Here is a 12,172-nt window from a genome sequence, read left to right as displayed (position 1 = left end):
GTCTTGCGGTGAATGCAGACATGTTGAAGATAAATGCTTAAAGGAGGGATTCTTAAGGGAAACAACAAAATGAGACAAAAATGGGTTTTGGTTAGAACAAACTCAGCCGTACCAGTCGGGCTCTGCCTTCGAGGTGTAACTCAAACCACTGCAAAATGATGCTGTTCGACCCCATTTGGCAGTCAACAGCCTCTGCAGCAAACAGTTCTACAAAAAGCAGATTTGCTTCTGGACAGTAATTTGGGAGGTCATAGGTGTCACATTTCGACTTCTCCAGGAGAGAGAGGATCTGTCCTGACATAAGGGCATTCAGGAAGGAATCTTAAGTGAGGGGTGTGTTGGCTATGTTAAATAAATGTGTTACTCACTGGGGGTGTCCTTAACTATAAATGATGGTCAGACTTTACCCCCTCGATGAAAATATGTTTAATCCTAATAACCAGGGCTCTTCTATTCACAAATGTATATTGTGTGGTGATAAGGTATGATGATCATGTGCAAATTGTGCAAGGCAAGGCAGCGGTAATAATGCTTTGATCTTGGTAGCGCTTTGCAGTGCAAGGTCCTAAGGCAGCACATGGATCAGCTGGTCCTGTGGCTTAGAGCTTGTATGAGGTAAGCTCTTAGCACAGCAGGCAGTCCTCTGACTTCCTCAGTGTCAACAACAATAGGACTTTCCTCAGTCCTGGAACCCAATACTCCTTCAGGAGAGACAACAAAAGTCCCTGCTTTTAGGTCATCATTTCCTACATGCTGGTGCACATGGTTTCTTAAAGTTAAAACGTATATTCTGTATTCCTTACAAGACCCAACATTTCTGGCTTGTATTCAGAAACAGTAGCTGTGGGGTCCAGGGCAAATGGTCACCTAGATTTGTAGACTCCACCATTGCATCCGGTTGGCTCCCTGTGAGACGTGTCGAACATTTCATGGGAGCTTAATTTCTCTGGGGCGTTAGACAACCTGCTATAAGTACTAATCACTCACTTTAATGTCAGGTATTCATAGAGTAGTAGTGTTAAGCATTGCTACACCTCGATCATTGGTCTGTCTTTTTTCCTCATTTGTTTTATACTTCTTTGTTACTAATATCACTGTTCTTTTACAGATGTGGGTACAGTGCTTTCTTGCTTCTGCTGATGATTGATACAAACATCTTTTCTGTTCTTGGTAAAACTGTTAAAGTTTTTTTTTTAAAAGTACACTCCAAGTTTTGCAGGAACAAATCAGTACTGAGAGAATCTTCTTAGAGGTGGTGTTCAGCTCTATGAAAATGACAGTCTCAAAAAGTCCAGTCATTCTGGTTTCCGTAGTGATGGTGATCCTGCCTTCAACCAGAGGCTCATGTTGGTTGTTCTTCTGATCTCTTGATGAAGCTGAACAGAAGTCCTATGTTTTGTCAAGGTGTTTTACAGAGACAATGCATTTAGCCACCATCCTTATATAGGAAAAAAGAGGCCAGCATTCTTTCTCACTATCACTACCCTGGACATATTTCTGGCACCATCATTGGTGACCATGCATTATTTATCCCTCGCCCCATATCATTACCATGTTGTTATCTGCCCAATGCCAGTCCCAGAGGTGCCTAGAGGTTCTAAAGCTATCTACCCCAATGTGGTATCTGGCATTGGTGAATGGAGCCACCTAGGCTGATTCTTGAAGCATGTGACCCAACTCTAAAACCAATATGGTTCTGGAGAAATTGTCATCTAAGTTGCATTCGGTACCTAGCCCTAAAAAACAAGTCCTAAGTGGGAACTAAGAAGTTTTGAGGAACAATGATTAGCAAACCAATGCTGGAATATCTTAACCACTACAAGCAGGTGAAGAAGTGTGATCCTCCCTATTGGTTGGAGTAGGCACTGACACAATGCTACCCCCTAAAAAATTATGTAACCAGTTTGGTATTAATTGGTCTTAAGAACCGAAATGTGTCCTAACATTATCCTATATTGGTTACCAGATCCTTTGTAATCATTGGACTGGGAACACAGATTTTTAGCACTTTAAAACTCCATCATTGCATTTACAGGAATGGGGAGCAATGTTGGCATGGTGTTTATTTTCAAAAGAGAACCCAGCAGTTGCAGAGTGTGCCCATGAGCTGTCTGTGCTACACCCAGAAACCGAGACAATCAAAGTAGAAAAAACTGGCAAAGCAATTCAGCTATTTTATATACTTTTATCTGCCACCGCTGTCCCCTAGAAAAAGATCTGACAGTAAACACAATGGAACACCTGGAGATTCTGGCTGTACACTGAGTCAGGCCAAGTAAAGCCCAGCTGGATAACGATGGACACAGCAATCAAGCACCTTGAGCGCAAATACTGAAAAAATATTCTGGGGCGAGGGTGTATTTCAAGTCACAAAAGCATTTGATCCTTCTGGCTTTCTTTGTGTATCACATTTTTAGCTGTTATTTTTTACTTACCTGTAAATTAATGTTCTACTCTCTTTTTAAGATGCAAAACTGGCTGAACATTGAACTTTGTTGAAGTGCATGCTTTATTTGAGTTTCTGAGCTTTGTCACCCCTAGAATAATCAGAATGATCAACAAAGGGAACATTTGGGAAATCCAAGTGATGTGCAATAATATTGGTGGCTGTGGGACAGAAGTGATAAATTACACTGACCACATAGGCTACTGCCTCCTACCAATTGTCTGCTCCAGGAATCCAAGAATAGACCTTCTAAAGGAGTCTTGTAAATCCAATTCTGGCTCAATAGCACCAATGGCCCCTTTTCTTATAAATATGAATTGATTTTCAAACAACAAACAGGGAGCAGAATGATGGAGGGGTGAAAGGGGCAGGGAGGAGTAGGGTCTTACCATACAGAAAGCAATGCACCATGAAATAGGAACAGCAGTCATTTATGTATGAAAGGCAAAATAGACAGAGTGGCAGCACCAGCATACAGCGTAATAAAGCAAAGGGTCACGCAAAAAGGGAACTCTCCTGAGCAGGGCCAGTTCTAGACGTGTTGTAGAGGAAATTAAGTGTAAAGAAATAATGTTATAAGAGCAGTAGAACGCAATATCAAATTATATGTGGTGGAAGAGCAGTGTAGGGCCAAAACTCATGTTGATGCCAGAGAGGTGAAGAGTTCACTAGAAAATAGACAGCATGATCTGCATGGTCATAGTTAAAGGAAAACCCATGTTTGTAAGATTGAAGAAATGTATTGTCTCAATATATGCACGTATTCTGTTGTCCCAGAGAGCTGAATTCATGATTGAAAAATAGGAGCAGGAGATTGAATTAGCCAAGAGTACTCAGAATCTGATAATAATTCTTGATGGTAGAGTGATAAAACACACATGCAAATACACATGCTTTCAAAATATGTAAATACGTGGCTTGTTAAGCATTGTTAGATACACAATGAGGAAAGGGTAGGAAATAGGTTAAGAGGTTAGGGACACAGGTGATGAGATGTTTTCTGTAACCAATATGTAACTGTTAAGTAACTAATTAGATGACTATTTGTAATAAGCATTGTTCATGTTGCTATAAAAGTGGCTGTCTGTGAAGCAGCAAATTGAGACCAGCTGCAAACCTTTGTGGCGATAGCTACTTTCCCTGCCGTGACAGTAAAAAGCTGTGATTGCCTTGCCAAGAAGTCTTGTCTTTTTCTTTATTTTAAGTTTCCCTGCAACATGCTGATTCCTCTCAGAAGCCAGGGCCAGCTGCCGAAAGAGACAGGGTTTTCCTATCGTCCAAGGCATCAACCGCATCACACAATCTTAGATGCTGAACAGGTGGGGCCCAGGTGACCTTTGGCCGAGAGTGCATCGGCATGAGTACCCAGTAAGCAGGCAACTGTACCTGCCAGTATATGGCATTCCACAGCCAATCATCCATCTTGGGAGCGGGCTGCCACCCCCAGTGCTCAGCCACCCTCTGTCTAGCCAGCAAGAGCAGCATTACAGCATGGCACCAAGGCCCAGGGGAACTTCCTGCACCTATCCCAACAAAGACACTATCAAAGACTACATAACCAGTGATCCTGGCTACCTTAGGGTAGATGCTGAATCAATAACACGCAACCCAGTAGTAAATGGCAAAGTACACCACTGATGCCTCATCAGTAGTACCCTCTGACTGCTTCATGATCTTAAGAAATAGCCGGACTCTAGTACAAAAAAAGTATGTATTCAAATATATTTGAATGCAACATGGGTTTTAATAGCACAGCTCAAAAGTTAATCTCACCCAAATGAAGGCACTAGAGGCTTACTGGAATGTCAACAATCTACGAGTAAACATTGCTAAATCAAAAATTATGGTATATAATCTCTACCAGTAACAGAGGTGGATACCCACGTTTAAGCTGGAGGATATACATCTGGCGGTAGTTAAGATTCAACAGATAACACCATAAATTGAAAACTGCATATCCAGGCAGATTAACAAAGGCAGCTACAAATTAGGTTTTTCTGTAAGCATGACAACAATTTGTTGCCTTGCATTGACAAAACGTTATCAACTACATAAGGCATCTAGGCTGTGTTAAGAAATATCAGGTATATTGCCATACAACACAAACTAGTGATAGTTTTTGGGCTTACCAAACCTTGTCTGCTGTGAGCGTCTCCTGATTGCCAATCAGCTGAGGAGTAAGCAGTGGTGTACATATGCACCCGGTGCAGTCTGGCCCAATGTCGGGAGGAGTTTGTTCCCGCAATTAACAGGGAGGTTTCTCTTGTGCGTCCTGTTCATGCAGGACATTTTTCTCTTGGCCAGAGGTGTTGGAGATAGACTGCTTGTCTGCGAGTCAAAATGCCGACCAACTGCATGTTTCTACCCAATGCCAACAGACTAGCGGCATCTCTCCTGCCTTTCATTGGCTATTCTGTATTGGTACTTTGGCTTCTGATCCTGAGAACTTGATTCTAGAAATTCTACATGTAACTAGATTAGAGCTATTTCACCGTAGTAGTCCTATGAAACCTTTCCAACATCCCAACATGGAATACTTACTTTCTATGAGATCTCCTCTCATCTTTTAAACTCTTCCTATTTAAGCAGTTTTGGGACGTGATTCAATGTGTTGCAACATTGTCCTTGTTGGTTACTAGCTCATGATACGTCTGACACTTCTTGTTCATGCTAGATCTGGTTTATTTTGCCTGTCTTGGTCTGCTTACCTGAACTTCCAGGTTTTTTCTGCTCTCAATTCTCCCTTTGAAAACTGGAGTTTTTGCAATTCTGCATTCCTCTTGCTCTCCTGATTTACTATCAATGTTTAATTCTTGAGGAAGGAACAAATTAGGCTAACAACAGTCCTATTTGCAGGGGGGAAAAGTAATGGGCTCCCATTGAAAAGGAATTTGTCAAGACGGAAATTAGCAGAGAAGAGCATACACTACGATCATTTAAAGCACCCTGAACAACTACAACACTTTCTCCAAATGTGTCCACAGTACAAAGTGATTTGTGACATAGGCACAAAGAAAGGAAGGCATAAAAGTGAGACACCCCTCCACAGCCACTGCTGCTTTCCCCTAATAATGCGATTGGCTTAAACCGTCCCAGTTTCTAATTGGCCCACGCTTCCACCCATCATCCTTAGTGAACCATGTTCCTGCAATGCAGCTTTTGCATGCTGACTAACAATGGAAATGGATAATATCAAGAAAAAGACGTACATAAGCTCAGGAAAATCAAGTCTCACTCATTTGGATTTCACCATGAACTCTGAAACACAGGCTCACCCATTCAAAGTCTGTTACATATGCACCTTGTTTTTTTCATCATGAGGGAAACGGATGAGTTTTATTTATGCCCTACATTGAATATTTCTGTTCAGACTGTTTGAGTGATGATGCTTGAATGTTGTAAGTGGTGAGTGTGGAATGTGGGCTGAGAAAGTGAGTTAGGTCTGGAGGGTGAGCACATAAGTCCTTGTTCTGGTGGAGTGTTCTGCTTGGAGCTTACTTACTTCTTTTCTCTGTAGCATGTGTGGAACTTCACATAATAAAGAACTATCCTAAGTGAACTGGTGAGTCCTGCCTAGGTAGTACAAAGGTACTTGGATTACAACGCTGGTGACGAGATCTTGAATGCCCGAGTGTTACTAACACTCCAGAATGTACAATAGGTTAATTAATAATGTGGGTTACTTTTTCAGATAACCAACACCAAAAACCCTGAATAGATGCTAACCCTGCAACTACCGTGGAACACTGGAGAGCAAGAGAAACTTCTCATATAATAAAATATTTCAATAATAGATACTATTTCTTGACCACACCAATAGGACATGGAGTAGAAAAGAGGAGAATGGGAAAAGTATGGAATTACCAAAAGAGTTTAAGAGGGACCCTATTAGCCCCAGAGTAAAATTACAACACATATCCCTTGTCGGAAAAACAAGAAATTAATTTCCAGTCATGCAATCTGTGTCACCTGGGAATGTTTTTGGCCGAATTTGTTTGTTGATTAAATCTCTTGCTTAAATCTCTTAAATGTGAACCCTTGACACAACACTCAGACCTTAATAGCACATATGCCTTTACTAGTCTACCCATGCTCGTCCATTTTCCGACTCCAAAACATTACTCCTCAGCCTGATCATTTTTAGAGGCGGAGAAAAAGGAAAGCCCTTACTTTTGTTCAGCTATGGTTTCTTAATTTGAATAGACTCCCCAACCTTCTACTTTTGGTTTTCAATACAATGCATCCTGACATATTGATTTTTTGCAATTTTGCTGATGAAGACTAACCCTATCCACTTTGATAGTGTTACCAACATCCTGTAAACTTGCTGCCCAGTTGCCTGCTTTTAGGAAATAAAGGGTGAGACTACAATCATATTGTTGGGTGTCACACACTGGGACCATAACATGAAGGAACTTTTGTATACGTTCACATGTAAACTGCACCCCATAGTCTGTAACGGGAATTTCTGCTGCCCCTTCAGCAATTAACATATCTCATAAGAAACCACTGAGAGCATTAGTCGCCAATTTGACGTTAAAAAACTCTGTAGGAGGCAAGGTACTGAATACCTTGCCAGAATGCTCACCCTCCAATTGTCATGGAATGCTGGAGAGCGACAGCAACCTACTAACAAAATAGAATGTTGCAATAACAGAATATTCTGAGACCATAACAATGGTACATATGAGGAGGGGGGGGGGCTGAGAAAAGAGCTGTGATGTCCCGAAAAAGAATGCATTGTCTTTTAACACCAGACAGCCTCAGATCTAGTCCTTGGGCTAAAGAAAGGGAAATGTAGCCCTCTGAAGGTCAAGAGATGAGACCTGCTGCAGAAAAGGGGAACTACTGCTTGGTCCACTTCGGGAAAGACAATTGCACTTTGAGAAGAATGGGATGAGAACCACAGTGAGGCTCCTCCTGCTAACTGATCACGCCACCTCTGCCACGAGAATGGTGCTATGTTTCCGGGCAGGATCATGGAAAATATACCTGAGAGCTGAGGCTGTGAAATAGCGGAATGACAATGAAACGCACATTGGACAATGCAGTAGACGCATGCAAATATTTTATCATATTAGATTAAGTTTCATCCATGCACGAGGACGGTTTTTTGAGGGATCCAACCAGGTCTTTATAAATAACTGAATCAAATAGTAATACACTCCTTCTTCCCAGCATATGCAAATCTGAATGCTGTACATTTCTGATAACTGCGTCTTATACTGCGCTTTTTGCAAAACACTGGTTCTATATCATCTCACTTTTTCTCACCATTACAAAATAAACTGAGCTTCAAGTCTATACAACATGATCTTAATAAATAGATGTGAAGTATTGGAGGTCAGTAATGCTAAAAATTAGTAGAAGACCATTGGCGTACAGAAGAAAAGTATTGTAATAATTATAGACACTCTGATGAAAGTGTAGAAAGTCACTGAACTAGGGAACAGTGAAACATATGAGAACAATAAGCGGAAAGGGTATGAAGTGCTGTTATCTGGTTATAGTGTGGAACATTGAGGAATTTTTGGTAGATGAGGGTGTGGGGTAGAACGTAGAGCAAGGCAGCTGGACAGGAGTGGATGTCTATAAAGGATGCTGCTGGAGAGGTGAAACCTACCTTCTGAACATAAAGCTGTTCCTGTTTAAACTAGGATCATGCTTTCTTTAATTACTGACACGAGGATCCATGGATTGGAGGCAGGGCAATAAATGTCCACAGAAAAATGGAACGGTTTGTGTCTAATAAAACGTGAGACTTTTAAGGGATCCATGAAGCAGGACTGAAAGTTATGAATTATAATCAGCTACAGGACAACAGTTTGATGTAAATAATAATCTGCATTAAGGAAAGTAGGTGGGTGTCATTAGCATGCTGTTAGACTGGAGGGAGGTTCTGCAGGAGATTACATCAAGCATATGTTATGTTACTGGCATTTAAAAAGAGCACACTCTACATTTAGAATTACCTCATAGATGGCATATCATTAGGGCTCTTGGTTTTATGGTATTTTTGTTTTTACATTTCCATCCTTATTTATCTATATTTATTTTGTGTTTTTAGAATAAATGGAGTCATAAAATGGTATATTTCTACATGTATTTAACCATTATACATGCGCTCATAGGTGGAAGCCCGTTGTGTTTTAGAAAGTTAAGCAGCCACAAATAACACAACACTACACCCATAGGTGCACATTAGCTTTATACTACAAATATATGTTAACATGTGCCTGTACTTAAGAAAATCTGATCCTGTTTTGTAACTTCCTATCTGTTTATCTGCTCAATTGTTGCCTGGAATTCAAGAAAGACAGCATGGTGAGTCTTTAACAAAAAGCACAATTTTCAGTATTTTTCGCTTTTAAAAATTAACACAGACAAGAAACACATTGTTTTCTATCTGTATTTATCAGTAAAAAGGGAAACTTGGGAGCCTTATATATAATTACGAGTTCTGTAGACTTTCATTCAACAGCCTGCATACTTACTGGTTCCTGGGCGAGACAGTACTAGAAGAAAGATGGTGAAGCCCACAGCCACCAGATGGGCGAGAATTCCTGTGAAGCACCGTATCCATCGGTAAAGCCAGTAGTCCGTCATCACGAGCCCTTTGGCTGCCAGTGAAGTATAAATGGCATTCGAATTCGCCATAACACATCTCATCGGTACAATAAATCAAGTGTTGGGCACGACACAGTGGCTAACTGCGACGTAACTTCTTCAGTCTGTGTAGTAAATGCTAATAATCTACTACGTTATAGAAGTCGAGTTTCCAGGACATGGGTTAATAGCACACAGACTTAGAGTGAAGAATGTCCCATATTGACAACAAAGCAAGTCTTGTGAATAAAAGTTGCTTATCCAAAAAGTGACGGGCGTAGAGTCCTAATTAAAACAAATGCAAGTGAAGGACGGACACCCTATCTCAGGGACTTTTGTGAGGAAGTTCTAGATCCTTCTTCCTGAACCTAGGGAACTCTTGTGTTCCATGGCCCAAGAGGTCAGTGCTTGTGGGCTCTGGAGGATGCTAGAATGGACAACTGGACCCAGTGGCAGGGTGAAAGTGCTGCAGACTTCGGAAGCAGTAGGAGGATCCTTGGACGATAGATCCCCAAAAGTCAGATTAGGGGACCAGGGATTATTGGCTCCTCGGGATAATGGGGGTCCTTGGATAGGATGCCTTCCGGACCACTGTACAGAAATCCAGGTTATACCAGCGGTCAACCTTCCTCATTCTTTTGAGGTTCTACTGCCGCCATTGAGTGCTTCATCTATACCCAACTTCTGCCTCCTCCTTTTAGTTATCCTTCTCCCTCACTGCAGCCCTCTCCTCCGTATTGAACCATGCCTGTTGTCGTCGGATTCACTCGGTTTTAACCCCTTAGTCAGTGGTGGCCTCTGCGATCATGTTAAACCTCTTCGCCGCCGTGCTCACTTCCTGGTTTCTACAATCTTGTTGCTACCGGTGTTCTTAGTTACAAAACGAGTGCAATCGCACGTAAAACAACCCGGAAGCTTTGAACGGTGAGGATGGGTTATACAATGACGCGAGGAAACGAAAGCACAAGGATGGGATAACAACCCAGAGGCAATGCGCTTAATTATCTGATTGGCCTAAAACTCCCAACCTCTGATTGGTCCAAGTTTCCACCTATCATCCTATCAGATCAATTTCTTTCACTAGAGCGTTTGTTGAACGTCAATACGAGGAAACACTTAAGATCGAGAAAAAGAACAGTACGTAAACACTGTCAAATATATCGCAGAAGCTCAGGCTTCGCTATTTTCGATTTTACCTCGCTCTCTGTAGCACCATCTCTCCCTTTGTGTGTGTGTTCTTTTTTTTGCTGTTTTATGAAGCGCGACCTCGACCCTAAGCTATTGCTTAGCGCTTTCCATGTCCACCACCATTTACATGAAACAAATATTACACAGTTAAACAAGTTGGTTGTGAGTCTGTTATTTTCGCGCCTTCACTTGTGGTCTTTAACGAAGTGGATGTGTTATATCCAGGGCCACTGGAATTATGCGTCAGAAGCGGGCCAAATTATGTTTCCGGGGTGAGTAAATTACACGGAAAGAAAAGGCATAATAGGGCACATTTTATAATAGTATTACTTCATTATTTCAACAGTTTTAAACTTGGTAACACTGTCTGGGCATTGGCTGCACCTCCTCTGTACCAGTTTAATACCCAGATATAGGAATAAACATCTGAAAGGTGATCGAGCAGTCCAGCTTTTCACCTGGCCTTCCACTGCGCAGCAACATGTCGCTGCATTTTTAGTAACTTTTGAACCATTTGAGCTAGAAACAAAATTAGTTTTTTTTGTTAAAATCTGCAGATTATGCAGCAGATGATGGAGTATGTGGCAAATGCGGCAGATCTATAATTATGCAAAAATCGCTACAGCCGCACAATCGCATAATTCCAGTGGGTCTGATTATATCCATAGCCAGGCGTGCAATACCAATTGGGCTGAAAGGGCATTTTTAAATATTAGAATCAAAATATGTGGCCCTCACTAGAGAGTAAAACATATAGGGCAGTGATAAGATGCTTCTCGTCCCCTTTAAGAAGCAGCCATTTCTCGAAGGTGGTCAGGGATGACCCCGTCATACATCCAGACGACATCACCTAATGTCTCAGCTGTAAATAGGGGATCAAATCCAATGTGAGTAGAGAATAGTCTAGTCTAAATTGTTCGAAGGGGATAATCCCACTCTGATCAAAAAGAGAGCCCACTCGTTTGCACCCGCTGCTGTGCCATCGATTAACCGCATCGATGCGGCGGCTTTTCCCGCTGTGTGCGGCATTTTTTAAATTACCGCGTTACATGGCAAGCTCAGCTCGTCATCAGCACACGGCTGGTAAGCCTGATGACGAGCTGAGCTCGTCATCAGCATCGAAGTGGTTAAACAAGTCTGAGTTTTGTCCCAGTGAAAAGAGAGGGTTATTGAGGATTGGTCTCATTGGGGAGGGAAACATCGTTAAACCGTGCTTTAGGGCTCTAGAGTTCCACACCATCAGTGTTGAATTTGTAACTGGTGAGGAGTACAGCCCCCAAGCGCGATGTCTGCGGGGCAGCCAGACCTCCCTCCAGATATTGGAGCTGGCAACTGCTTGATCCATTAAGTACCAGAGTTTTTCAGAGAGGGACCAATTCCACTCTTACTATGTAGCGAATCTGTGCAGCTTGGTAATGAAATGAAAATGAAATGAAAATAAAATTTGTAAAGCGCTACAGCTGCCCTCAGGCGTCCAGGCGCTGTGACTAAACAAGAGTGCCCTCAGATTGACAAACACGATTCTGGTTACTGAAACAAAAAGGTTTTAAGCTGCTTCCGGAAACTGGTTAGGTTGGGGTTGCTTCTCATGTGCAGAGGGAGGGTGTTCCATAATCTTGATATATTATAAGAGAAGGAACGTCCTCCTGCTCTGGCTCTAAAGATTCTAGGAGTCTTGGCCAGAGATGCAGACGAGGATCGAAGCACCTTGTTGGGCAGGTAAGGGGAAATCAAGGAACAGTTGATTTCTGGGCCCATTTTCCAGAGAGCCTGATGAGCAATGCACATAACTTTAAACTTTACTCTGTCCCTGACAGGCAGCCAGTGCAACGTTCTTAGCCCAGCTTTTATTGAAGTTCTTCATGGGACTCCAAGTAGCGCACGAGCAGCACAATTCTGGGTGCGCCGAAGTTTTTGCAGGGTGTAGTCCGG

The 12,172-nt window shown here is 42.1% G+C and overlaps 1 protein-coding gene across 1 annotated transcript in view; it reads right to left on the bottom strand.

The window, feature by feature from the left end:
- CYB561D1 (cytochrome b561 family member D1) overlaps nucleotides 1–9,913 on the bottom strand; it is a 30,793-nt gene extending 20,880 nt beyond the window's left edge. The window contains exon 1 of the mRNA XM_086923565.1: nucleotides 8,941–9,913. Within this exon, the coding sequence (XP_086779691.1) occupies nucleotides 8,941–9,115 (175 nt within the window). The 5' untranslated portion in view covers nucleotides 9,116–9,913. The remainder of the gene's footprint in view (nucleotides 1–8,940) is intronic.
- Nucleotides 9,914–12,172: the final 2,259 nt, after the last annotated feature.

This window comes from Lissotriton vulgaris, chromosome 5, assembly GCF_964263255.1.
Source record: "Lissotriton vulgaris chromosome 5, aLisVul1.2, whole genome shotgun sequence".
Lineage (NCBI taxonomy): Eukaryota > Metazoa > Chordata > Amphibia > Caudata > Salamandridae > Lissotriton > Lissotriton vulgaris.
Note: the sequence above shows the minus strand (reverse complement) of the source record. Positions and strands in the feature narration are given on the sequence as shown.